At 51.1% G+C, this 24,761-nt stretch overlaps 10 protein-coding genes across 10 annotated transcripts; 6 read left to right on the top strand and 4 right to left on the bottom strand.

Moving 5' to 3' along the window:
- Positions 1–19: 19 nt before the first annotated feature.
- CC1G_11698 (hypothetical protein) lies at positions 20–616 on the bottom strand (the record flags this gene model as incomplete). Its single annotated transcript, XM_001835741.2, has 1 exon — positions 20–616. One exon carries the CDS (start codon positions 614–616, stop codon positions 20–22), a length of 597 nt encoding a protein of 198 aa, XP_001835793.2.
- An 844-nt stretch (positions 617–1,460) lies between these two features.
- Positions 1,461–3,698, top strand: CC1G_11697 (nucleotide pyrophosphatase; the record flags this gene model as incomplete). Its single annotated transcript, XM_001835740.2, has 11 exons — positions 1,461–1,825; positions 1,885–1,975; positions 2,031–2,044; positions 2,105–2,122; positions 2,174–2,213; positions 2,264–2,350; positions 2,403–2,510; positions 2,560–2,644; positions 2,698–3,185; positions 3,238–3,564; positions 3,614–3,698. 10 exons carry the CDS (start codon positions 1,461–1,463, stop codon positions 3,538–3,540), a joined length of 1,599 nt encoding a protein of 532 aa, XP_001835792.1. The 3' UTR covers positions 3,541–3,564; positions 3,614–3,698.
- A 161-nt stretch (positions 3,699–3,859) lies between these two features.
- On the bottom strand, positions 3,860–5,075 carry CC1G_11696 (SH3 domain-containing protein). Its single transcript, XM_001835739.2, has 4 exons — positions 4,783–5,075; positions 4,592–4,657; positions 4,186–4,518; positions 3,860–4,128 (listed from the first exon to the last, which is right to left on the bottom strand). The coding sequence occupies exons 1-4, from the start codon at positions 4,958–4,960 to the stop codon at positions 3,863–3,865; spliced, it is 843 nt and encodes a 280-aa protein (XP_001835791.1). The 5' UTR covers positions 4,961–5,075; the 3' UTR covers positions 3,860–3,862.
- Positions 5,076–7,914: 2,839 nt separating this feature from the next.
- On the top strand, positions 7,915–10,039 carry CC1G_11695 (glucoamylase; the record flags this gene model as incomplete). Its single annotated transcript, XM_001835738.1, has 8 exons — positions 7,915–8,082; positions 8,143–8,240; positions 8,297–8,464; positions 8,522–8,831; positions 8,884–9,156; positions 9,223–9,688; positions 9,741–9,836; positions 9,891–10,039. The coding sequence occupies 8 exons, from the start codon at positions 7,915–7,917 to the stop codon at positions 10,037–10,039; spliced, it is 1,728 nt and encodes a 575-aa protein (XP_001835790.1).
- A 641-nt stretch (positions 10,040–10,680) lies between these two features.
- CC1G_11694 (TdiD protein) lies at positions 10,681–12,266 on the top strand (the record flags this gene model as incomplete). Its single annotated transcript, XM_001835737.2, has 5 exons — positions 10,681–10,783; positions 10,842–11,214; positions 11,263–11,416; positions 11,473–11,757; positions 11,811–12,266. Exons 1-5 carry the CDS (start codon positions 10,699–10,701, stop codon positions 12,264–12,266), a joined length of 1,353 nt encoding a protein of 450 aa, XP_001835789.1. The 5' UTR covers positions 10,681–10,698.
- Positions 12,267–12,853: 587 nt separating this feature from the next.
- CC1G_11693 (hypothetical protein) lies at positions 12,854–14,501 on the top strand (the record flags this gene model as incomplete). Its single annotated transcript, XM_001835736.1, has 4 exons — positions 12,854–13,037; positions 13,095–13,554; positions 13,607–14,270; positions 14,322–14,501. The coding sequence occupies 4 exons, from the start codon at positions 12,854–12,856 to the stop codon at positions 14,499–14,501; spliced, it is 1,488 nt and encodes a 495-aa protein (XP_001835788.1).
- Positions 14,502–14,926: 425 nt separating this feature from the next.
- Positions 14,927–16,365, top strand: CC1G_11692 (hypothetical protein). The gene has a single exon (XM_001835735.2). It carries the CDS (start codon positions 15,082–15,084, stop codon positions 16,084–16,086), a length of 1,005 nt encoding a protein of 334 aa, XP_001835787.1. The 5' UTR covers positions 14,927–15,081; the 3' UTR covers positions 16,087–16,365.
- Positions 16,366–16,914: 549 nt separating this feature from the next.
- On the top strand, positions 16,915–18,639 carry CC1G_11691 (hypothetical protein; the record flags this gene model as incomplete). The annotated part of the gene is made up of 5 exons (XM_001835734.2): positions 16,915–17,286; positions 17,345–17,655; positions 17,714–17,879; positions 17,934–18,356; positions 18,499–18,639. The coding sequence occupies 5 exons, from the start codon at positions 16,915–16,917 to the stop codon at positions 18,637–18,639; spliced, it is 1,413 nt and encodes a 470-aa protein (XP_001835786.2).
- Positions 18,640–19,763: 1,124 nt separating this feature from the next.
- CC1G_11690 (delta DNA polymerase) lies at positions 19,764–21,854 on the bottom strand (the record flags this gene model as incomplete). The annotated part of the gene is made up of 9 exons (XM_001835733.2): positions 19,764–19,892; positions 19,971–20,554; positions 20,615–20,814; positions 20,869–20,966; positions 21,018–21,257; positions 21,287–21,424; positions 21,483–21,559; positions 21,619–21,693; positions 21,755–21,854. The coding sequence occupies 9 exons, from the start codon at positions 21,852–21,854 to the stop codon at positions 19,764–19,766; spliced, it is 1,641 nt and encodes a 546-aa protein (XP_001835785.2).
- A 515-nt stretch (positions 21,855–22,369) lies between these two features.
- On the bottom strand, positions 22,370–24,044 carry CC1G_11689 (hypothetical protein; the record flags this gene model as incomplete). The annotated part of the gene is made up of 8 exons (XM_001835732.1): positions 22,370–22,489; positions 22,546–22,805; positions 22,858–23,112; positions 23,167–23,375; positions 23,435–23,625; positions 23,679–23,755; positions 23,825–23,908; positions 23,975–24,044. The coding sequence occupies 8 exons, from the start codon at positions 24,042–24,044 to the stop codon at positions 22,370–22,372; spliced, it is 1,266 nt and encodes a 421-aa protein (XP_001835784.1).
- Positions 24,045–24,761: the final 717 nt, after the last annotated feature.

The raw sequence follows: 24,761 nt of genomic DNA, 5'->3' as shown, positions 1-24,761 counted from the left end.
TGCAGGAAGGTAATGATGCTCACAGTAGTGAAAGCGTTACATCACCATGGACGCGAGCTTTTATTTGCACGTCGACGTCAAGGTTGAGGTCAAGTCTCAACTTCAGTGCGTCCTTCTGTCCACCTCCTTCACCCTGCTGTTGCTGCTGCTGTTGCCGTCCAGTGACGTCACCGCGCGCTTGACCTTGGCCGACCATGTCTGTTGGAGCTCCACCACCGAACGGCTGAAGAGCGCGCTGGTCGTGCTGTTGCTCAAAAGGGAACTGCTGAAACTGTTGCTCTTGCTGGGGCGGGGAGGGGGGCTCTTCGACTTGAGGCTGGGCCTGGGCTCGCCGACGGTGCCGGCGAACAGAAGCCTCTTGCACGGCCGGACTGTCGACCACAACCTCCTCCTGGTCTTCGACAGACGCTGATGAGCCGGACGGAGATTCTGCCTCGTTGTTGGGTACCTGTCCCTGTGGTGCCTCCTCAGGCTGAGGTGGTTGGGCTCGCGTGCGACGGCGGCGTCCATGTGCTTCAACGTGACCAGCCGGACCCTGAACCTCAGCCTGGGTCTCAACCTGGGTCTCCTGGGCCGGTGGTGCTGGAGAGGGAGAGCGGGAACTGCTGTCGGACATAGTGCCAATGGGAGGAGTTCCTGGCACTGAGCTGGATGTGGTGGTCTCACAAGAGGTCTCGAACGAAGCGGCAGTGTCGTCCTTGTCGAGACCTGTGGTTCTGTGTCGAAGTGATGGACCTATATTGGGATGAATGTCGCTACTGGTTTGGAGGTAAAGAGGAAGACGGAGTTGGTCCGGTGACAATCGCGCTCGTTTTGACTTTTATCGCCAAATGTCGCACAGTTGGAGAGACAAGTCTATGATTCCGAATCAATTATTTCGGAGCCTCAGGGGTTTTCTAACCAACTACGGCTATAACGCATTGGAAGATATTAACCGGTTGAGTTGACATTAAATATCCATTGCAGCATGGCACCTCGTGACCGAAAGTACTGGTCAGGTCCGGGAACGTACCTGTTGCTCAGAATCTGAAGACCATTTGCGATTCCTTCCACGGTGACCAGTAATCTACCTGGCCCAAGGGTGTGGATTGAAACCGGGTTGGTCTCGTGGATATGGCTCGAAGGTTGGGATAAAGAGCTAGATGGCAACAGATATGGGCGAGTCCAACGGGGGGTTGGACACAGACGGGACGGTTCTTGCATCAAGGGTCCTTTGCCAAAGTTCCCAATGATATACCTACACCCTCGCCCAGGCGCCAAACGCAACGAGACTCGTCAGGGTCTGTTGTACTTTGCCTCGGGGTGGCAGTGCTAGTTAGCTTGTACCTGCTTGCTAGTTACCTAATACGTCGCCTTGGGCCGACGGCTCGGCGCTTGTAGCCTCAACCACAACGAATTCAATCCTCTCCGACGCAGACGCTCAGCGCTCAGGACGACTTGAACCTGAAGCCGGACCCAACATGGCGTCGACATCACAACTCTCAGTGAAGACGCACAGGCCTCCCGAACCAGATGAAGAGCGGGAGGGTCTCCTGCCCTTGACCGTCAGTGATGTCGAGGAGGTCCGACCAGCGACAGATGGCCTCAATGAAGCCAGACGGCGTTTCATTGAGCTGATGTTCAAACGGCTTGCCATAATCTGGGGAGGTCTCATGGTGTTTACCACAGGTGTGTATATTTGGTCGATGTTCATGCCCCTGCCTGGTATGACACGATCCACCATGGCGCCTACGACTCCGTACCTGTTCTCCGGAGACACGCTGCGTTCCAACGGGACACATGAATTCAAGCGAACGGTCGTCATGGTGTCTATTGACGGTCTGCGGTGCGTGACTTTCAATTACTGAATACACACATACTGATATCGTTCGTTAAATGTAACAGGGCTAGCTACCTCGACCGCGGTCTAACGCCTCACCTCCTGGATATTAGCAAGAAAGGTCTTCGTGCCAGGAGTATGCGACCAATCTTCCCTGTATGTAGTATATACCCCTGGAATCCAATTCTTCCTGAGCTGACGATAACAACAGACATTGACCTTCCCGTGAGCATTGCCATGGTATCTTTCCGAGAAGGCACGGTTCTGACCACGGACGCCCATTAGCAACCATTGGGCTCTAATGTATGTGCCCCACATCGTCGGCGATCTCAGCGTCTTATTCCTGTTTCATAGGACTGGTCTCTATGCAGAGTCTCACGGAATTGTTGCAAATGTATGACCTCCGCTTCTTCCTTACGCCGTACCTCTAAGCTTCTGCATCAGGAATTCTGGGATCCAGTAACTCAAGAAACATTCCATTATAACAGAGTGGAATCAGCCTGGAAATCGAAATGGTGGCTTGGTGAACCTGTAAGCCTTTATCCTTTCAATCAGAATTTGCAACCCTCTGAAACCGGAACAGATGTGGGAGACGGCAGAGAAAGCTGGGGTCATTACTGCCAACCTCATGTGGCCAGGGCCTCCCAAGACAAGTACAAACACTTCTTCGACGTACTTCGTTCCGTGGAGAGTGAGTATCTCTCTTCTCTCACCCTTTGCCGGATTCTGACTATTAGCAGGATCACGTTCCCCTTGGCGAGAAACTGGATCAAATTCTACAGTGGATCGACTTGCCACTGGAATCAAGGCCGCAGCTGATTGTAGGTGCGTGAGCGTTACTCTGCCATTGTGTATCGAAATCTGATCCGCGTCCTTAGCCTACGAACCATCCCTGGATCAAGCCGGCCATTCCACCGGTCCCAACTCTGCCCGTGTTAATGCAACTCTCGTCCAGGTTGATAGCTTCGCGAAGGACCTCAACGCCGCACTGGAAGCCCGCAATCTCACCAACATTGTCGACATTGTCTTCGTCAGCGACCATGGCATGACTGATACCAGCGACCCTGAAGTCATCTATCTTGACGACATCCTCGGAACAGAAGGTGTCAAGGCTATCCACCACGTAGACGGCTGGCCAGCAATGGGCCTTCGATTCCGTGAAGATGCTAACATCACCCAATATCTCAGCTTGCTCCTCGACGCATCTGCGGAGAACCCGGAGAAGTTCAAGGTCTATACCACCGAGACGATGCCGAAGCGCTTCCATTTCTCAAAGAACGAAAGGATTGCACCAATCTGGGTTGTACCCAAAATTGGCTATATCTTGACTACTCGAGAACAAGGCAGCGCAGGTATGAACAAAGGGGTGAGTTCTGTCCACCTTGTACCACCGTGCGCGGATATTAATCTGGTTATAGAGCCATGGCTACGACAACAAGGCAGAAGCTATGCAAGCAATGTTCGTTGCTCATGGTCCTTTCTCTCATCACGCCAGGGTAATAGCGCGAGCCAACCCATCGTCCCGAGGTCTCACGGATTGGTTCAAATCCGCATGGAACGGTGGATGTCATTCCAAGTGGCAAGTTGCTTCCAAAGATACCTATATCATGAACACCTTCCAGAATGTGGAGATCTACAACCTGATCATGAAGCTCCTTGGAATCGAGCATGCTGCTGCTCCGAATAACGGGACTGTTGGATTCTGGGACCAATATCTATGAATCTTGTGGATATTTGATAGAACGGTAGGGACTCAGTTATCTTATTTTCGTCTTAATATTTAGGAATCTACAGTCGCTATCACGCACTCCCTCTCGTTCGCAATGGATTATGGCTCTCACTTCACAGGTGAACCAGGAATTAAATCGTCAAATTGGGTTTCCAACTGTTCGGTACATGGCGTGAATAATAGCGGTGAAGGCCAATGTTCGAGGAGGCAACAAGAGAAACAAAGAGTCGTGTGCATTGTTGCCTATTCTTACTCGTACAACTAAAAGCGCTGCACAAACCAAAGCAAGTTTCATCTCAGAATCCAACATTAGTTTAGTGGTGTGTGTCAGCATCGAAGACCATGTGATTGTCGTTGGGATAACCTGGTCCTCCTGGAACATACGAGTTCTCGGGAAGTCCTGTCTCGTCCAACCCCTCTGCTGCCTCGATGATCTCGTATAGCCTGGATGCGACCTCAGGAGGAGGGACACGACCACCAAGGATATCCTTTGCCGGGACTGCTGAGCCGTAGAAGTCGCGGTTAGCATCTTTGCGTTCGATGAGCGCTGTTCCTTCTAATGAAACACCAGCAAAGAGACCTGAGAGGAAACGTAAATTGATAAAGTATGAGTAACCAGAGTAACTGCGGGACGTACCCTTCGACTTCGAGTACGAGAACATCGGTGCTGGGTGGGCAAGCGAAGCCTGTACACTTCCTCCTGTTCCAATCGGTCCAGCGGTAGCAGCAATATTTCCTCCGATTGTAACGTTTCCTCCAAGCGAGAATGCTCTCACAGCATCTTCGCTGTTGAGAACGATAACGAAATCGGTTACATCAGCACCAATCTGGAGACCCCAGCCGAGACCGCCTGTTGCGATGCAGGACGGTGCTGACCAGGAGCCGTCTGGGAGGCGAGCGATGACGAGGCCTGAACCGACTTTTCCTGAGAACACGAAACCAGCTTTAAGTACTTGGAAGATGGCGAGACCTGGAAATGAAACGAGGGTTGAGGTGAGTTGCGGCAGTCGGCGCTTAACTGGTGTGAGATGGTTGCGACGCACCTCGAGCCCGCTGCAAGACGGCTTTGGGGATAGAATTCAGGGCGGATTCAGGTCTATCGGGGTCGGCTGGAGGTCATAGATAGTCAGATATAGTCATTGCAAAGCATGGTTCAGAAAGGGCGCAACAGTGGCAGCAGTGCCATACTGGTGTGAACAGCATTGTCTGATGAAAGACAAAGGTCTGGACGTACCCAAAAAAGCCTCCAAGATCTTTGCGGCTTTCTCTGCTTCTCCAGGAAGAGTGAACGTCTGCGCAAACTCCCTCGATCCGCTGGCTACCTTGTTGGAGCTGGTGTGGAAGAAAGCAGTGGCCTGGATACCTGCTTTCTGGGCGCCCCTGCGGAACTTGGATAGTAAATCTTCAGACATTTGTGGTGTTGGTGTTCTTGTAATTAGTGTATCAGTGTCCTCCCCTATTTCAGTCGTTCGATTACGTGGAATTCAATGAATTGGGTTGTATTCGAAGGTAGAGGTTGGTGGAGATGGTGGTGGAAAGATACAGAAAGCTGAGCCTTCGTCGCTGCGTATGATGTCAATCAGCCGACTGTCAGAGGCATCAGATGGCCGCAGGGCACGCGCCGACCAATTTAGCGGTAGCGACACTTTGTCGTCTACGTTCATGATGCTACAGCACTCGACCTCGGGCAGCTTTGAGGCACTCTTTTTACCACAGTAGCCAATCGTCGCCCGACCCCAGACGTCAATCCTCGCCGTCTCACCACTTTCACAAATCGACCATGAATCACGATGCGCCCTGGCCAGAGTCCACCGTGTTGCCGCTGCCCATGCCCATTGCCCCGGCTGTTTGGTATAATGGTGGCAACAATGAGCTTGAATGTCAGATATGGATAGGTCGAGGGACAGAGAAACTGCGAACTAGACATACCTGTTCAATCACAGTCATTTACTGCCTCAAGCCTTGGACTATCGTTTCTCTCAGAGTCTTGTACATAGTCAACCGGCCTTCACCTCTGACGCCGAGGTACTACAAGGAACCTCGTTTAACCCGCGGAATGATTATTGTCTCTGGGACGTCTTCTCTTCCTTTCTCGATCCATTTGGAGCCAGTCCATCGACCAGGCTTTCTCTGCTGCACCCACTCCCACCGTTGTCGTCAAGTTTATCCTGAATATCACGTTCAACGCATGGAGGGCGAAAAAACCCGGTAGATTACTGTAAGCACGTTCGCTGTGCTTCACCTTCCTATCCGAGGTGCCATCTCTCGCCTTCACTACTGACGGGCTCTGGTTTGGAATGCGCTCTTTGTGCGTAGGTTTCTGTACGACTGGGTGTCGGCTGTGCGTTTCTCTTTATCCAGATTGTTCCAGAAAACTCATCATATGGCGACGAGTCGACAATAAGTTCTCCAATCGTGGGTGTCTTGTGCTCTTTTAAAATCGAGGTGCCCCTTTTACTCCCAAGAATACGCACGCAATAAGCAGATTATTCACGTTCAATGAGGTTTGTCCCCTTTTGGAATGAATCAAACCCTTTTTGCCTTTGATCAATCGGGTTTGTGGGACCCAGTGAGAGGAATCTCAGGAAGTTTACATCTCATGAAAGGCGTTTCAGAGATGCCACACTCGCTACAAGCGGAGTCAGTTGTCCGGTCAGTCAGTGGGACGCTGCCAGAGGCTTTCATCGGAGTCGACTCTGCGAGCGTCTAGCTCCCAAAAATACTCGTTGGCACATTAAGCGCCCAGAACATTGCGGAATGAAAAAAACAATCAGGTAATCAGAGGTAATCGCTGCAAATACAGACATCCAAGTGCTTGTTTTGTGTTGGAATCAACATGAAGCCTTACGACGCTGGCGGGGCTATTACAGTTGGTCACCAGTCTTTCATCGCGACCTTTAGAATTCCAGTGCCTCGGTCCACCTCCGAGTGAGTTAAGCATCAGAAGTTCCTTGTTAGGGTGTCGTCATAGATCAATGACGACTATTGCGTCGCTTTCGTCCCTCTTCGACGAGGCAGCTCCATGTTAAGGCCCACAAGCGGTGGAAGCAGCTGTCTAGAACTCCAAAAAGCTTTGCCACTTGTGCTGCTATTTCCCCGACTGTCAGTGAAGTAGTATCAGTGCTCTTTCCTCTGTGACACCAGACCATGGCTAATCACTCTGATTACTAAAAACGGATATTCTCAAAGGTTTTTTTAACACCGATGCCCAATCGAAGGAAAATCAGTGTGGGTTCAGAAAGGCCCTTCTCAATCTCCATATAGACGAGTCCTTTCATCGATCGGCCTATTTTCCGCTTCTGCTAGTCCTCTTCCCAGCAAGCTTACCGGCGGGAACAACAAGACCGGTCTTCGATGCATACTGTGCAACTATTTTGGGCTAGGTTCCACTCGTCGATCCCTTAGCCGATGGCTTGGATAAGGGTTCTTAGGGCTACAGCCCTGGGCAGAAGCTGAAGAGATGGCATTGGAAAGCTAACGCAAATCCGACGAATGGTGACAAACTGCTGCCTAAAACCTAAAACTAAGAAACCCCTCGCCAAAGTGAAGGCAGCTCTGTTTCTTCCATTTGACCCTTCAATTCTCAGGGTAGGTTTATTCCTGTAAGAATCCGTCGGCCGACTTGTCGTTAGCACTGTAAAGCGTTGCCAAAGAGAGGCCACTGTCTGTCTGGTTCTCACTGAAGCTCAGGGACCCGCATGGATCGATCCACCTGTAACCAGAGCATTGAGTAGATCGAGTTCCTTCGGCCATTTGGGAACTCACAATTGAGGTAAGCATAACGTCTATCAGAATGCCGCATCATATCATATGCTTCCCTCCGGTGGGACAGTGGGAAAGCCGATCTACTAGGTGCGGGGGTGGAGGTGGGGAGAAGCGGGGGTGGGGGCGGGGAAGCCTATTTTTAACGTGCATTCCTGGGCGAGTGAGATGATTTTCAGGCATGCTATTAGTTATATGGAATAGAAGCCTACAGCTACACTTCTAAAGGGACATCGGTGAGCACATACAGGCACATATGGACCTCTTTCAAGCTTCTTCTCTTGGCCTTCGAATGAGGGCAAGTGACCAACTAAAGATGCCGCATCCGAGTCGCGCCTGATTTGATCCCAGTGAGGATTGATCCCACGCGGGTTCTCCACATGGCAGCGCGACGCTTCTTCCATACGATGTGCCTTCAACGCTCGATTCTTGGATTCTTCTGTACATCAAGAGCTACCAGGTAATCATGTGTTACTTACAGGAAACAGGGAATCCCTGTAATATCTCAGGCCTGGCGCAATGGAGGGTTTGGAATATAAAAGCTAGCAAGTAGAACGTCCAGTTGTTCAGCAAGTCGTTGGTTTCCCCCACTTCTCCCCCGACGATGCGTCTCTTCCTCACGACGGCCTTGGGCCTCTTCTCGACTTTTGCCGGCGTAAATGCACAGGCAGACCCTGCTGCTGATGCTTACCTCGCTCGTCAAGTCCCCATTTCGAGGGCTGGTGTTGTCGCCAACATCGGTCCTGACGGTGCTAGGTCTTCTGGCGCAAGGGTAAGCTCATCTCCCTTGCAATCTATTCATCGTTCTGACCAACCCTTGTTTATGACATAGGCTGGCGTCGTGATTGCTTCTCCCAGCACTTACGACCCCGACTATCTCTACACCTGGACCCGAGATTCTGCTTTGGTCTTCAAGGGTATCACCGAGCGGTTCGTAAATTCTGCCTTCTTTCTTTTCCGATGATTGAGCAAAATTGGTTCTTTAGATACATCCGTGGAGAGGACGACTCCCTTCGTCGCAGAATCGACGACTTCGTCGCTGCTCAAACCATCTTGCAAGGTGTCACCAACCCCAGTGGAAGCCCTACCACTGGTGGTCTCGGAGAGCCCAAGTTCCACATTGACTTGACGGCCTTCACCGATGGCTGGGGACGGTAAGTCATTCTCCCCCTGAAACCTGAACAGCACGCTGACCCATCCTGAAACTTCAGACCCCAACATGATGGCCCCCCTCTTCGCGCCATCGCTTTGATCAACTACGCCAACCACTTGGTTGACACCAACAACGCTACCTGGGCCGCCCAACGCGTCTGGCCTGTGATCAAGAACGACCTTGACTACACCGCCAAGTACTGGAACTACACCGGCTTCGACCTTTGGGAGGAGGTTTCCGGCAGGTCCTTCTTCACCAGCGCCGTTCAGCTCCGCGCCCTCAAGGAAGGTGTTACCCTTGCCAACCGCCTCCAGCAAAACTCTGCTCCCTATGCTGAGCAAGTCGAGCGTGTCCATTGCTTCTTGCAGGTAAGAGTTCGATTCTCTTGACCGAGGACCAGTTTGCTCACGTCCACCACAGTCTTACTGGAATCCGCAACAAGGTTATATCACGGCCAACGTCGGTCACCGTTCTGGAAAGGATGCCAACACCATCCTTGCTTCCATCCACACCTTCGACCCGGATGCTGGCTGCGACGCCACCACCTTCCAACCATGCTCTGACAAGGCACTCTCCAACTTGAAGGTTGTCGTCGACTCTTTCCGCAACGAGTACAGCATCAACCGTGGAATTCCCGCCAACCAAGCTGTTGCTGTCGGCCGCTACCATGAGGACATCTACTACGGTGGCCAGGTAAGTCCGAGCCTACTAGAACCTTGGAACAGAACGTGAATCTGATCGCTTGCTTGTGACGTCTAGCCCTGGTACTTGACAACCCACGCCCCTGCTGAGCAACTCTACGACGCTCTCATTGTCTGGGATCGCCAGGAAAGCCTCGAGGTCACCGATATCTCTTTGGCCTTCTTCCGTCAATTCGATGGCTCCGTTCAGCCAGGCACCTATGCTAAGGGTTCCGCCACCTACACCGCCCTTACCAACGCTGTCAGACGCTTCGCCGACGGTTTCTTCCTTGTCAACGCCAAGTACACCCCTGCTGACGGGTCTCTGGCTGAGCAATATCACCGTGATCACGGCTATCCTTTGAGCGCCAAGCACCTCACCTGGAGCTATGCCTCTCTGTTGACTGCCTACGCTGCTCGCTCCGGTCAGACCCCCACCAGGTCTTGGGGCGCTAAGGACTTGGTCGTCCCTGGCCAGTGCGTTGGTAACATTGGTCCCACTGCTGCTATCACCTTCCGAGTTCATGCTGAAACTGTCTGGGGAGGTGCGTGAATAGGATCTGTGCTCTTTGCCTCACAGCTGACATATCTTTACAGAGAACATCTTCATCACTGGTAACATCGATGCCCTGAGCGGCTGGTCTCCAGATAACGCTATCCCTCTCGCCCCTACCAACTATCCCACCTGGACTGGTGAGCTATTGTCTGGCAGCCATCGTGATCTAGTTCTAACCCTTCCCTTCACAGCCACCATTCAAATCCCCGTCGACACCAACTTCGAGTACAAGTACATCCGCAAGAACGGCAACGCCGTCGTCTGGGAGTCCGACCCCAACCGCCGCAACAGCTCGCCTTCTTCGGGATCCAAGACTATCAACGACTCCTGGAAGAATTGAGCACCTGGGTCGTCGTCGTCCACTTAAATCATTGCTTAGTACATGTCTCTTTGACATAGCTTACAATCAAAAACTAGATTTCTCCTCGTATTGTCTTCTTAATTGGAGCTTCTGATTGAATTGAACGCAGTTGAGCCTTCACCTTTGTACATTGACATAAATCACAGCACGGAAATGTAAGCAAAGACTATAAATCCACAACCCTGCGACGTCACACCACACACGTTTTGGTTCTTGCATTCCGTTGTCTTTCCGATCGCCTTTCAAATTATGGCAGAACATTGACTTAAATCACATATGGGAAGGCTTGCGGCTTTTCTCCCATTTTACCTTCAGCTACATCGTATTTGCGCCAAGCCACTGACGGGGCGCGGGTGCTTGTGCCGGCGCTCAAAGATCGCACAGCGGATGGACCGGCTACACATTTCCGCATCCGATGTCGCAACTCGCAACTCACGTAGTCAACGTTCACTTCTACCATTTGAAACCCCCATGCCGATGCTTCATAGGCTTGTGTATCCGAAATTACCAATGCGTCAACCTCGGGAGTTGTTGTTACATGACTCGTCTGGATGGAATAAAAGGATGGATACGAGGATTCATGATCCAAAGATAAACTATTCGACATCTGCTTCCTCCCTACGAACCCTGCATCCAGCATGACTCTGACCTTCACTCCCTTACCAGAAGCATGGCATCGCAATCGACTGTCAAAGACGTCAGCAGCGCGAAAGCCTGCCCCAAGTCAGTTCACTTCCACAATTTTGCCAGAACCAGCGTCTCTTACCCGCTTACTCTACAGTATGGGACCTCCTCCCAGCCGAAGAGGCGCCTGGAGTGATATCTATGCTTGCTGGAAAGCCCAATCCAGCCACCTTTCCATTCCGACATATTCACCTGGGGGTACGAGCTCCGGGCGCTTCTGACAGCGCCCAGACCGAAACCCTCGTGATTGAAGGGGAGGAACTCGATCGAGCGCTGCAGTATGGTACTACCCCTGGGATGGGCGAGTTGCGCGAATGGTTGACAAACTTGACCAAGGAGGTTCATAAGAGGGATCCAAGCGAAGGATGGCGCGTCTCGCTAGGTCCAGGGAGCCAAGATATATTGTACAAAGCGCTTCACGCGCTGTTGAACCCTGGGGATACTGTTATCATCGAGGGACCAACATATCCGTAGGTCTTTCACTGCCTTACTTTCCACCGTTTTTGACCCACTCTTAGCGGAACCACGCCCATCCTGGAGGCGATTGGCTGCGACCCTGTCACTATCGAGGTAGACGCCGAAGGAATTGTTACATCTGAGTTGGAGAGGGTCCTCTCCACCTGGGATAACAATGGGAACAGGCCGTTCCCAAAGGTGGTCTACACGATCCCTGTAAGCAAAGCTACAGTCTTCTCTGCAAGAGCACTTTCACTAACGAACGTTTCCAGTTCGGAGGCAACCCATCGGGCATGACCGCAAGTCAGAGGCGACGCATCGAAGTCCTAAACATTGCAAGGAAGTATGACATGATCATCATCGAAGACGACCCCTACTACTTCCTGTACTATGGAGACGAGCCGAAACCAACTTCTTACTTTTGTCTTGAAAAAGAGATGGGTGGCGAAGTTGGGAGAGTATTGAGACTGGACAGCTTCAGCAAGGTGGTTGCGGCGGGTTTCCGGCTAGGATGGCTGACAGGTCCAGAGACCCTGGTTGCAGCGATCGAGCGGCATGTAGGTCTTCAGCTGCCTTCTCCAAACCGCCAGGATCGCTGATATCATTGCAGAGTTCCATAAGCGTCGTCCAGGCGTCCTCTTTGACTCAGGTCGTCGTTCTCAAACTCCTCAGAGAGTGGAAAATCGAAGGTTTCCTTCTTCACGCAGACGCAACGGCCAAATTCTACCGCCAGCGAAGGGACGCGTTCCTGGGGTACCTCAACCGGCATTTGACTGGACTTGCGGAGTGGACGGTACCAGAAGCTTCAATGTTCTTCTGGGTGAAGTTGCGCCTACCGCCCACGCTGGATTGTCACAACGTCCCTTCCGAAACCGACTCTCACACTTTCATTCGACACAAAGTGATGGATCGAGGTGTCCTTGCCCTTCCCGGGTCTACCGCGTACGTCGACGGAAGGACAACTGCGCGAGTTCGAGTCTCGTTTAGTCTTTTATCGGATGAGCAGATGGATGAGGCACTTAGGCGCTTATCTGTGGTGTTGAAGGAGGAACTAGGCGAGAATTGAAGCTTAGTTTAACATTTCTTTCGGAGAAGACAGACAACACATTGCATAGCATGACACTGCCCTATTCCTCTCCCATTCATCTTGACATCGGGTCTAAATTATAAATATATAGTAGCTGAGTACGGAATGCCAGTACACGCAGTCTGAGCAGGATTTTGCACGAAGATGGGGAGCTGATCCAGCCTAAATTAGCGCCCGGATGTTGTTATGCAGAGGCCTTTGAAGTAAACAACGCGTCGAGTAGCTGTTTCCGTTTCGTCGGGCTTGGTGTTTTGTTCACCTCCAATGGCGCCCAGCGTACAATATCATTGTCCATGCTTATCTGCTTCTCCGCTACCGCCTCCACCACATCTTCCTTCCTCATCTTATAGTTTCCACCCCCTTCACAAGCTATTTTTCTGCGAAGAATGCGACGCTGTCCGTTGTGACCGATGTGTTTCCGTCGAAGTGAGCACATACTACTGTCCAAATTGCCTATTCGAAGTCCCTAGCGCAAGCGTAAGGGCAGAAAAGAATAGGTCAGTCTCAAATATCGGCACCCATTCTTCAGTCTCACATCGTTTATAAGGTGTGCACGGAATTGCTTCATGTGCCCGAATTGTCGAAACACCCTTTCAGTCGTACCATCCGACCCACCAGACTCAGGCGACGGACACTTGAACGTCCCAATAAGCGCTGTCGGAGAGCCACCTTTCTTTCTGTACTGCAACCACTGTAGATGGGACTCTGCAGAAGTAGGTATCACCTTTGAGAAACCCACTGGATTGGCAGGTACGTGTCTAGTCGCTGCCACCAGACGCAACAGTCCTTACCTGAACATTGTTCCAGCTCAGCTCCAAAAATTTGAAGACTCTGCCCCCGACACGCTCGAATTTGACCGGTTGAAAGAACACTTCGATCCCTTTCTACGTGCCTCGGCTCTAGCAGGATCCACATCTGGTAGTCATGCGGTTGCTCATTCCAGCGCGACACCCCACCACTCACATTCACTTCATTCCAACTCCATCACAGCCGCAGCCTCTGCTGCCCTCGCTCGAGATATCCCTGGTGTCGCCAAATACAATCCCCTGGCTCGCAGTACCACTGGCCGGCCAGGAAAAGATCGAAGTATCAACAAAGATGAGATGGCGGAATATAGGAGTCGGTCAGATATTATGACCGCGAGCTCGAGAGGCAGCGGGGGAGGAGAGGCGGATGTGGACATCGTGAAGCATCTGGAGAGCATTGCCTCGGTGTCTTCACTTGAGCAACGATGGGAGAACAGCTGGGTTTCATCACTTGCAACAAAGTACGTCCTCTCATGCTTCTTCAGTAAACATCTTTGCCGATCTAGTTTACAGGGACTTGAAACCTCTTCGAATACCTCTACACTCCAAGCGGTCAAAACGATGCCCGGCATGCACTCATATCCTGATTAAACCTGAGCAGAAAGCCCAGTCGGTTCGGTACAAGATCAAACTAGTGGCAGCGAATTATTTGCCAGCAATAACCGTCTCCCTCCCACACGCGCAACAAGCGCTTGCCGAACTGGCGAAACGAAATCTTGGCAAATCTACCACGCAACAGGTCGTCGTCGACGAAAGGGCACTTACGGGGCTTATTGCTGGACGCGGATACCCTTTCCACCTCGCTCTCACCAACCCACTGTACGACCCCATCCACGTTCGACTATCAGTGCAACGCGTGCATGTTTCGACGTTGATCCAGGATAAATCATCCCCGGAGAAAGGGAGGAGACCACCGTTCGCCATCTCGTTACCAACGTCTCCCTTCGCTATCAACGCGTTTGCGGAAGCATGGGAGTATGATGACGATGAAGATATGTTCGGTGTCGAAGACGACGAGCTTGGAATAGGAGGAATCTCGGCAACCGCTGCGTCGAGGAGTAGGGACAAAGACCCCAAGGCAAAGCCCAAGAATGTTGGTGTACTAGAGAAAAAAGCCAATACCACTTTGGTTGGCGGGGAGGTCGTTATTGGCAAGGAGGCTCGAGGCAGGGTCAAGGTTTGATCTTCCTTTGTCTGCTTATGCATCTCACTACTGATAACCTTTTAGTTTAACATGCTGGTATCTTACACCTATCGCTCAGATGACCCTATGCCCTCCGAAAGTGGGGAGGGCGATGGTGACTCTAGACATTCGGCTAAAGTCCCAGAGATCAAGACGTTTGCCTTTTACACTGTTGTAGATCTGGGTGAGATTGTACCTAGAGAGGATATAAAGATGGATATTTGATTCCTTGCCTACCGGATGTCGGTGGTAGGATAACCGTCTCGTCTACACCGCGCTTGGGACTCGAAAGAAGACTGTCTCCCGTTTTAGACCTGTGCTTAAAGGTCGGTTTTTGTCGTGAAATCGTCCCAACTGCCGGAGAACAAGGATGAGAACTGGTCTGCAGGTCCCTCCCTGCCTTGCCGGATTCTGATTCGCTGCCATCGACCCAATGGTACCCAGCCTCCTGCCGCAGCGAATCACAAATCGCGTCTTCTTTTCCAATCAGATACATAAACCACTTTTGTATAGAATATATATCAGTTGTAGTCAAGGTTTGATGAATTAGACACTTGAACCAGCGTGAGCGTGGCAACCGGCAGCGCCCTTATCGACGAGGGGCGTTCTCACAACAAATGAGATCCTGGTCGTGCTCAGGTTAGCCTCTGTCTGCCTCGGACGTCGGCGCTGCCACTTTCTTTCTTGTTCCAATTCCTTTGTTGTTGAGCTGCGCTCACAGAAACCTTGTTCAACACTTCATTATATCTGCCTGGCGTAGATTCCATACCTCCCACATATTGTTTTTCGGTGATTGGCAGCAAGCATGGCGTCGTCTTCAACATCCAACCAGGCAACGAACCCGAGCAGCAGACCACCTTCTTATGACGGAGTGCGACAACAGGCTGGACCTTTGCCGTCAAAACGTGGCGAACTAGGCTTTGTGGAAGGCGTTCATGTTCAAGTTGACAACAGATCGAACACAAGCCTTGCAGCCTTGCCTGAAAGGCATCCTGCCGACAGGGACGCTCCTCCGAGTGCCGACGCTCAACCAAGCAGCAGCGAACCTAATGCCAATCAATCATCCACCGGTACACCAGCTCAGCCAGCAGCGACCCCAAGCGCAGATTCGAACAATAAACCAGGCATTTTCAAGTTCTTAAAGCCTAAATGTGGCGCAACGTTGGGCGGAATCCGACTCTCCACCTTCCTCGCCCTCGTCCTCCAGCTCCTCATTCTCGCCGCCTGCATTGTGGGCTGGGTCTTTACATCCAAGAAGGTCGCTGACATGGTTCGCAGCGGCGGTAAAGTCCCAGGAGGAACCCCTTCCACTATCTTCATCCACGCCGTCTTCGCATTCGTCGTCATCGGCCAGCTCGTCTTCCTCGAGCGACGGATTTATCGGTGTCGTGCGGAGCGCTACGCGTTCTTGCATCCAGGGGAGATGCTACCTCGGTACCGCGATCGGGTTCAACGAGGCGGCGACCTCTCCTTTGCTTATGCACCCTGGAACCGACCTCCGCTCCCGACTTATGCTGCTGCCCTGGCCCAGAGTGGCCATGGAACGGGCGATGTAGACGATCACTTGATTGCGGTCCCGCCTCCCCCGGCTTACGGGAATACTCGCGGAAGCAGGCTGCTCCTGCAGGGATTCCTGACGGAAGAGTTGAGGAGGCAGCGACCGGTCTCTGTGCATACCCAAGCCGATCTGGAGAGGGGAGAAGGACGGGAAGGAGACGGCGATTCGAATTCGACCGATCAAGAAGGAAACAGGGAGCGACGGAGAGAGGAAGCCCTGGCTCAGTTGGAGAATTCAAGGAGCAGAAACTGAACTGGAATTCCCGAGACCATATAGATCTCCATCCTGGAATGAACGTTGTTCATGTGTCCGTCGCATGACGTCGAATTTGTATTAATCCTGCTCTCTATCTTACAGGTTGCCCCTTAATCCTGCGCTTGGTAAAGCTGTGGCGTCTTCTTGGGTCTACACGTTTAGTCTTTCCCCACACCACAATACCCCCAAAACCTTGGACTGTTATCGCTCTTGTAACTGTACGTTGACTTGTATTTCTTGTACACATCACACATTCGCTTTCGCGTTCTTCATGTATCATTTCTTGCCAGGTTCACGACGTTCTTGATTCAGGTACATGCATCACAGTCAGCTTCAGGGAAACGTTTATGAATTTGTCTCGCTTGCGCCGTTGAACCCCTGGCTTGTTTGCAGTGCTGACGAATGGAGCGATATCTATCACGGTGCCTGTGTACTAACCGGATCAGATTCATTAGGATTGCGACGCGATTGGCCTTTGGCGAGTCATTGTCTTCTTCCCAACCACTGCTGACTGAGCGTTCTGAGCGCTTCTCTCACCTGGTTTCATATGCACAGCCCAACGTTGCCTCTTTGTCGAGTCATTGAAAGGTTAAAAGGCCCCATTTCCGCCCGATTCGGCGGGGAGTTTTGTATGTTTGGACGGGTTGAACGGAAACGGTAACCGTTCGACGTCAGACAGCCAGCTCGCAAACAAAGGCCGTTTCAAGGAACACTTCTTTGGAATAAGAAATGACTCAATCGTAGATCGCTGCGGTGCCTTGCAATGGATTTCCAAAGGGCCCGCCGTGTATAAAAATCCGGGTCCCCGAGGCGGTTGGATCGCCTATGTCATTCCACACCCAGGACACATTCCTTGCACACCTTGCTCGGCCATCCTCTTCGTCGTCCTCAATGACAGCCTTCAGCTCCTTCTACCTGTCTTCTATTGGCGACCTCCCAACGTACTCTCAATCCGTACCTGCCCCGTCCTACTCTTATGAACCAGCTTGCGACGAACAGGTCCTGCAACACACGCCTAGTCGCCTCAACGCTCAGCCGAACACAACGGGCACCTTCATTCGCAAGTCTGGAAAGACAACTATCATCTTGACTGAGCAAGAGGACGGCTCCTCAACTCCTGCCTATGGTCGTCATGGCGTGATCGATGGTGTCCTACTTTTCGAAGAAAACGAGTTGATCACCGAGGTGGAATTTGAGGTGAATCGAGGCTTCGTCGGTATTCGTAAATGGCGGGTCAACTAACTCCAACCAATAGATTGAAGGCAAGCTAGATTCCACCATCAGCGAAGGCGGGGGGAAGTCGACACGGCTACTATTCCATAAGGAAACTCTTTGGGCTAAACAGAAATCCTCTCCCTCGGCCGACAGTTGTCCGAGTCAACTACCAATCCGATATAGCCTTCCAACGACTTTCCTCGATGGCGACACCGCTAGATCTCTCCCTCCAAGCTATACCGGGTTTTTCCAGGGTATTCCGACGCTCTTCGTAAAGGCGAGTTACACGATTCGGGTGCGGGTTACGCGACTTGTCACTTCAAAGCTAGGGTTCTGGACCAAAACCAAGCAGTAAGTCGATCCGGGTACCCTGTGTTACGCTTCCAACGTGACTAATAATTGCTCTTAGCATTATCCAACCAATTCGATATCACCCTCGAGCAAGACCCCACAGGCCCATCTACCCAAGTCCAGGCTTCTTCTCGTCAATTAAGACTTCTCCGGAAGAATGGTTCCAAGCCAGTTCAAGCATCAAGACGCGCGAGTCTTCATCTTTGGACCCCCTCCCAGTCCATGTATGTCGACCTTCGTGTGTCATTGAAGCGATGCCTGACTGGCTTCCCATGTAGCTCTTCATTCCCGCCGGTCGTGTGTATGGTCTGCAAGACACCATCCCATTCCACCTCCAGATATCTGGCCCCGTGTCAAGCCTGAAAGAGCTCTTCATGTCGCCATCAGGTGCTCTTGACCGTGTATTATCCTCCGACTCACGGACAACCGCCTCATCCACGCAATCAAACTCGAAAGAAACCAAGTCGCCAATACGAGTCTACCTCATGCGCCAAGTCACTGTTGAGGTTAGGGGGGAGAAGGCTTTCCGGAATACGGTTATTGGCGAGGGTAGTCTGACGGCGGTGCCTCCTCTGATGTCGAGCTGTTGGTCAGCCACTTCTTCCGACTGCGCAGAGGAGCACCTCGATTGGGAAGGAACGCTGAAATGTGACCCTTCGATCACAGTTGGAGGGTTCATCGCCTCCAACGTCCAAGTAAAGGTGTGTTCCTATCATTCCAGCTTAGACCATTCTCTTCTCCCACTTTCCAATGTAACCCTTCCCCCTTTCTTGGCTCGTTTCTTGTCTTACGGTATCTGTGTCTTGTGACCACCAAACTAACGACACCCCGGCGTCCTAACAGGAGTTTGTGATGTTGAACGTCACCCCTCAATGCCCTTGGAAGTCACCATTGCTGGACCTCCAACTCTCGATACCGATAAGGCTTACGACGGAATCGTACGGCGAAGTTCCGGTTCCTGGGATTGACAGTTTCGTGGCATGAGCGATTATGATGTTTGCATGTACATTATTCATTTTTCGCATCTTTCGTGGGATCTGCAGTGGACTTTGTACACCGAAAGCTACCATCTCTAGCATTGTCTTATTGTCATTCTTCTCGTTACTGTAGATTGTATGTCAGTTGTCGTTCCATCCTTTTTTACAATCGCCATCAATTACATAGAGCATCGTTTCATTTTGTACCATATCATAGCGAAATAGATTGAAAGGGGGGGGGGGGGGTTCAATCGTCCTCCCGAACCATGCCCGCTCAACGTGGACCCGGAAGAACATCCACCATTAAGCGCCCATGATATTGTGTTGCCGGAGCCCGGAGACGATGCGCGACCTCCGAATAATTTGAAATAGAGTATAACAGGAGGTACTTTCTACTCAAGGCGGAGCTCCGCCCTGAGTCTCAGTAGTAAGACTAGTTGGACAACATTTGCATTGCGGCCAGGAGGCGAGGGCTCCTCGTCCAGAAATAGGGGCTTGACACGACCATGTGACCTTCGCCGTAGCCCTCGCGTTCGATTCCCAACGACGCCAGCTTTAAATTTGCCACCGTCGGTTTTAGTTCTATTACCTCGACGTCCATTAGATCGAAGGAGCTTTGTACGAGTCAATGTATATATAAAATACAGTATGAAGCAATGGAAACTCGGTCACCGAGTATCATCGCTTGTCAATGGTTAATAAGGCGTAGAATCCGGATCCGAGCTTCCGAAAGTGATTTTGGCAGCGGCCACATGGACGCTCGATATACCCTTGACGATGTGTTACAGGCCATTCAAGTGGAATAAAACTCTTCCCCGCTTCGTCAACATCCCACCTCAATCAAAGGAGACGCCGTGATCGACTCGAGCGCCGAGGCTGGGGATAAATCGAACGCCGACCCAACGACCAATCCTGAGCCGCAGCGAATGGGATGCGGAAGGCGTTCTGATGACTGGACGACCCCGCGGCGCGTAGCCTGAAGCGAACTGAAAGAGGTCATTTATTGGGGGGATTAGCACCAATGCGGATACAAATAGTAAATTCGACCCAACCCGGTCCATCTCCAGTAAAACAAGCCAAGGACATGCGCACCGTTTTTATCGTGCACACGTCTACTCGAGGACGATGATTCTAATGCGCATTTCTGTTGCCGTTCCGCGTTGCCAATTCCTCCACCGTAACCGAGTTGCCTCGAGCCAAGGCGAGGTCATTCCTCAGACATGAATGCACGTCCAAAAGCCTTTGCACAAGGTATGCATCCTATAGAATACCAAGGTCGTTAGCCACCCAGTAACCTTGATAAGCGTTCGCAAAAGGGAACCGTAACGGCCTACTCACCTTCAAACAGTACAAGGCCATCCGCCTGCGCGTCTCAGGACCACCTTCCTGATAGTCTTGTACCAATTCAAAGCATAGATCTAGCTTAGCTTCACCTAGTAACTGCAATGCCACGTCCCCGAGCCTTGCAGATGCAAGGCCGAGCGCAAACTTATTTCGGGCGATGTAGTTGGACGCGTCAAAGGTGATTCGCCCTGGTACGATTGGCATATCCTTCCATTCGTTTTGAGGGGCATTCGCATCCCAAGGCGAGAAGTGGAGGCAAGGATCTGGGACGCATACACGCATGAAGCTCCACGACTCGGCGGAAAGAAGGAGCATCCCACCTTCAAGTCTCCCTAGTCTTCCGAAAGTATCTTGTATCCCGAGAATTTTGGCCCGGGCTAATAGAAACGGCAAGTCGAATCTTCCCATATTGTATCCCGTGATGACGTCGGGGTCAATGCTCTTGACAAATTGGTGCCAACTTAGCAGCAACTCTTCCTCCGTGTCGAACCAGAACACCTGAGCTCCACTTATGGCAGCACACTTTCCCAGAGTGAAGATAACCCTAGAGGAAAGTTCCATTGACTGGTCTTTTCCATCTGGACGAAAGATGTTTCATCGCATCGTCATTTGGTGCAGCAAGGTAGGAACACACGTACATCTTCGACTGATTATGTTTGAGATTTGGAGCACTTCGGAGGTGGTGGGATGTGGGAAAGGCGCTCTTGTGGCTGGTGGTGTGGGGCGGAAAACCATGGTTTCAACATCAAAGCTGAGGACGCGGAGAGGAGCAATTTCCGGAAGTCGTTGGGTGACAAGCTCGGTACGACTGCTAGCAAGAAGCACGATATTCCTCCCGCTAGGAAGAATGAAAGGTAAACGAAAGAATAACGTAGGAGCGAGGGATACGGACCTAGCGGTTACTTCGAGCTGACAAGTTGAAACCCTAGAGTCATCTGGAACTACCCGGTAGGTCCCTGACGAGAGTGACAGCCAATTCATCACTTGAACCTAGTATTCCTCGTCAGCATCATCTATGTCGAAGGGTTGAATACGACCGACTTTCTTTTCGCGCATGAAAGCCGCAAGGTACTTGTCGTTCCCTTCCGTGGTTTCTGAGACAGTCCCCGTGCTAACAAGCATCTGTGGGAAGAGGGTAAGGCGAGGGTTGTCAGGGAAGGATCCGTTATGTGGAGACTTATTTTTCAGGTTATCCAGTTCATCAGGTAAAGCAACGTAGACTTTGAGTGCCTCCGTCAACGGTAGGATTTTTGCAACGACGTTATCCTTTCCAACCAGTTTCTAAAGGATTCGAATCAGAATATGCATACCAGATAGGGACCCGGGAACCTTCTCACATTAAGCTTATCCCGCCAAGCCGGCGCTTGCTTGACCTTGAAGCCTTCGGGATGGGGCATGTAGAACCATTGATGGTAATCACGAACAGATACCATGACTGTGCTTCCGTGCTGCACACAGCGTGTTCAGACGTATTGGACAAAACTAGCGGATACGACTTAGACTCACCTCGGTGAGGCCAAAAATATTGATAATACCGGTGCCATCGCTTCCGCGGCCTTCTTCGAGTCTTATCGGTTGAAAGACTAGGACAGGGCAATGGTGAAGAAACTTTGGAACCAACAAAATGAACAGTCACAAGTACCGAGTCCACGTTGGTCTTGAAGTGAAGGACGAGGTCTGGCATGTCCTTTCATTGCAAAGTAGTAGCTTCCATCGTCTGCCAAAAGGTCAGGACGACTTTATGTCAATGGCATTTAACCAGCTTAAAAATGACTCACCATCGAGAACTAGTGGAACGTTCGGAGTCATTTCAGTGAGCCTTTGCGCAAACAATTCATGGCTGTTGCTTGAGGTCGACGCGAGAGGCACGGCGAGCATTGGATCTGTTTGAAATGAGCTGTGTGACGGCAGATGGAATGCAGAGTCCAAGTTGGGAAAGAGTTCGCAGCAATGATTTGCGACCAACGTCGACGTCGGTCAAATCGTAGCTCAATAATGATGGAAGAGGCCAAGGTCCCACATGGACCTCGTGTTTTTATGACATTCCTTCCCCTGTCGTGAACGTTTTGCTCTCCCTAGGCTGACCGTGCCAGAGTCTCTGGACTGTGAAAAGTGATTTGGTTTGGAAATAATTGCAGTCTTTCATTCGGGAAGGCGGTAGGAGAGGTTCAGGTTGTCAAAGTAGGGGAATAGTTCAGTTATTGAGCATGATGGACCGAGCTATGTACCAAAAGTGTCACGGTTTGAGCTTCCTGGTCCGGCTTCGGCCAGGTTCGGCCGGAATGACTAAGCAGCACCTTACGGTCGAAGGTTCGATTCCGATGCAGCGCGAGCATAGTCAAATCGTCAAAATCCATCCAAAAGAAAATGTTTAGATACACATTATTGAGTGCTTAGTATCGTGTACCCCTGCTCATAAGCCTTTCTACGGGAATCGACCTAGCTCGTGCCGCTTCAAGATCGTCCTCGAACGCATTCAAGTGATCCAAAAGCCTTTGCACAAGGTATGCATCCTAGAGACGATAGTGACATCATGCTCTGCACAGGATTCTATTAACAAGTAACGCACCTTCAAACAATAAATAGCCAGCTTCCTTCGAGTCGCAGGACCGCCCTCTTGAAGCTGGGGAATATCAGCAATATCCAAGTCGACCTTGTCTTCACGCAAGAAGTGATGCGCAACATTGCCCAGCTTCATCGAAAAGAGGCCTAACTGATCCTTTCTTCTAGAAATATGGTCCCAAAGGTCAAAAGTGAGTCTTCCTGCCACAGTGACTGGGTTTCTGTTCCAGGACTGGACGTCCGTTGTTGTCACTGAAGGAATATGGGCTAACCCGACAGATGAACAAAGGCCAGGTTGCGAAAGGCTTCGAGAACGTACAGAGCCTTCCGAGGAACTTGAAGGTATTCAACCGACATATCCCCGCGCGGACCAGCAGGTAAGGGAGGTCAAAACGAGAGATGTTGTAGCCAGTGATAACGTCCGGATCAACGGATAATACGAAACTCCTCCACGCCTCCAACATCTCTCCTTCTGTGCGGAAAGGGATTGCCTGTGCTCCTTGAATTGGATCACATTCTCCAAGCACGAAGATGACACGCATGAAGGGATGGCCAGCTGTATTGTCGTGTCCATCTGAACTCGTGTCAGGACGAGGCATTACGAGGAAGGAATTGAAAAGGTGCATACAGCGGCTAGAAATTACGTTGGAGATCTGAAGGACGGGGGCTGCATGATTGGAGGGGTTGATGGGTTCCAGGGCCCCCTTTGGGAACCTCGGGTTTCTGGGAATGACCATTGTCTCGATGTCGAAGCTGAGGATTCGAAGGGGGACTACATTCGGGAGCAAAGACTTCATGCATGGATCATCCGGGGGCAAAGGCACCAAGTACTGGTAGCTACGCAGTGGAGTGAGTGGTATTGAGAAAAACCATGGCAGATTTATTATACGGCTTACCTCACGTTGACATCCAGACTGCAAGAATTGTCCGGATCCTGGACGACATGTCCGGGCTGAGACAGGGCCATCCAGCACATCACTTGGATGTTCCTTTCACGGATAAAGCCGCCGAGATACGAATGGCTGTCCAAGCCTGAGGAAACGGTCGGCACATAGTCTTTTATGTGCACTATGATAGTCGCGCCGTCCTATTCACATTCTTATCCAGTGCACGAAGCAATGAGAAGAAGAAAGCTCGAACCTTGGTTAGCCCAGACAAATGGATAGCGCCCGCACCCCTTCCTTGATATTCCGCGGTACTGGTAAGAAGTCGAAAAACTATACACAAGGAAGCAAAGGTCAGAATCGCAGATCAATCGAGGCTGAGGGGATCGACTGTCCACCTACCTATTCTGCCCAGAGGGTCGAGCAAAGGGTCTTTAGTTCGAACAAGGCTTCCATCAGGAGAACTTGAACGGAACGCCCCAGTCTCTGTATTGCACAAGTCAACGCGGTCAGCACACCACGTCTTCGTTCCGGGGAGACAAGACCACTGACCGGTGCGCATGACCCGAGAGTTGGGACCCATATCCGCCAATGCGGTAGCGAATTCGACGGTGGATGCCATCGTGGATTTCAAGGCTTCTTCCTTCGCGTTAACAACGAAAAAGAGCAGACCCTCCAATTTATATGGATGCCAAGTGAAACCCCTCGCCACGTTCGTTCTTGTCATTTGTTTCGATCGCGGCGAGCTTCTGGACATAGCACCTTGTGGTATGCAGGATTCCATGTATGGAGAGCGACGAGCCGCTGTCCCATTGATCGATCTCATTTTTGATCTTGTTCTTGTCTGTCCATCGAAACAATCCATCGCCTCGCAGAACTAAATTCCTAATTGTACAACTTCCTAGGTAAGCGTGTGTATAAAGTCAACGTAACATCGAAAATATCGAAAGCGAATTCTACGATAACTAAACTGAACGAAAACTACAATACGAAAAAAGAACCAGAAAGACAAGTTCCAAAATGATGATGACCAAAAAAGTCCACTGTGGGGGTGAAGAGAACAAATGTAACGGACATGGTCTGTATGTGGGGAAGTAGTGCTTGTGGTATGATATGGTATATCATGAGTCCTACTCTCGAGCCCCGCGCAGAGAATAGGAAGGACGAGGAGAAGGCCAAACACCCAGTATGGAGAGATAAATACCAATCAATCCCATGAAATGACCCGAAGGAAAACGTGTGGCACGATGCTTTCCTGGGCGTTAAAGGTAAAGGTGGGTAAGGTAAATGGACAACGCCAGATCCATGAAACGCAGACTGTGTTTCATATATATAAAAA

This window comes from Coprinopsis cinerea (assembly GCF_000182895.1).
Source record: "Coprinopsis cinerea okayama7#130 chromosome 8 map unlocalized cont3.8, whole genome shotgun sequence".
NCBI classification, from domain to species: Eukaryota; Fungi; Basidiomycota; class Agaricomycetes; order Agaricales; family Psathyrellaceae; genus Coprinopsis; species Coprinopsis cinerea.
The sequence above is the reverse complement of the archived record's forward strand: the minus strand, read 5'-3'. Positions and strand labels throughout refer to the sequence as shown.

Bases quoted from the DNA above. Each gene is read 5' to 3' on its own strand.
- CC1G_11692 (XM_001835735.2), top strand. From the start codon at position 15,082: ATGGCGTCGTCTTCAACATCCAACCAGGCAACGAACCCGAGCAGCAGA.
- CC1G_11696 (XM_001835739.2), bottom strand. From the start codon at position 4,960: ATGTCTGAAGATTTACTATCCAAGTTCCGCAGGGGCGCCCAGAAAGCA. The intron at 4,658-4,782 runs GTACGTCCAGAC...TATGACCTCCAG, and splicing joins GATCTTGGAGGCTTTTTTGG to CCGACCCCGATAGACCTGAA. The intron at 4,519-4,591 runs GTGCGTCGCAAC...TTTCATTTCCAG, and splicing joins CGTCTTGCAGCGGGCTCGAG to GTCTCGCCATCTTCCAAGTA.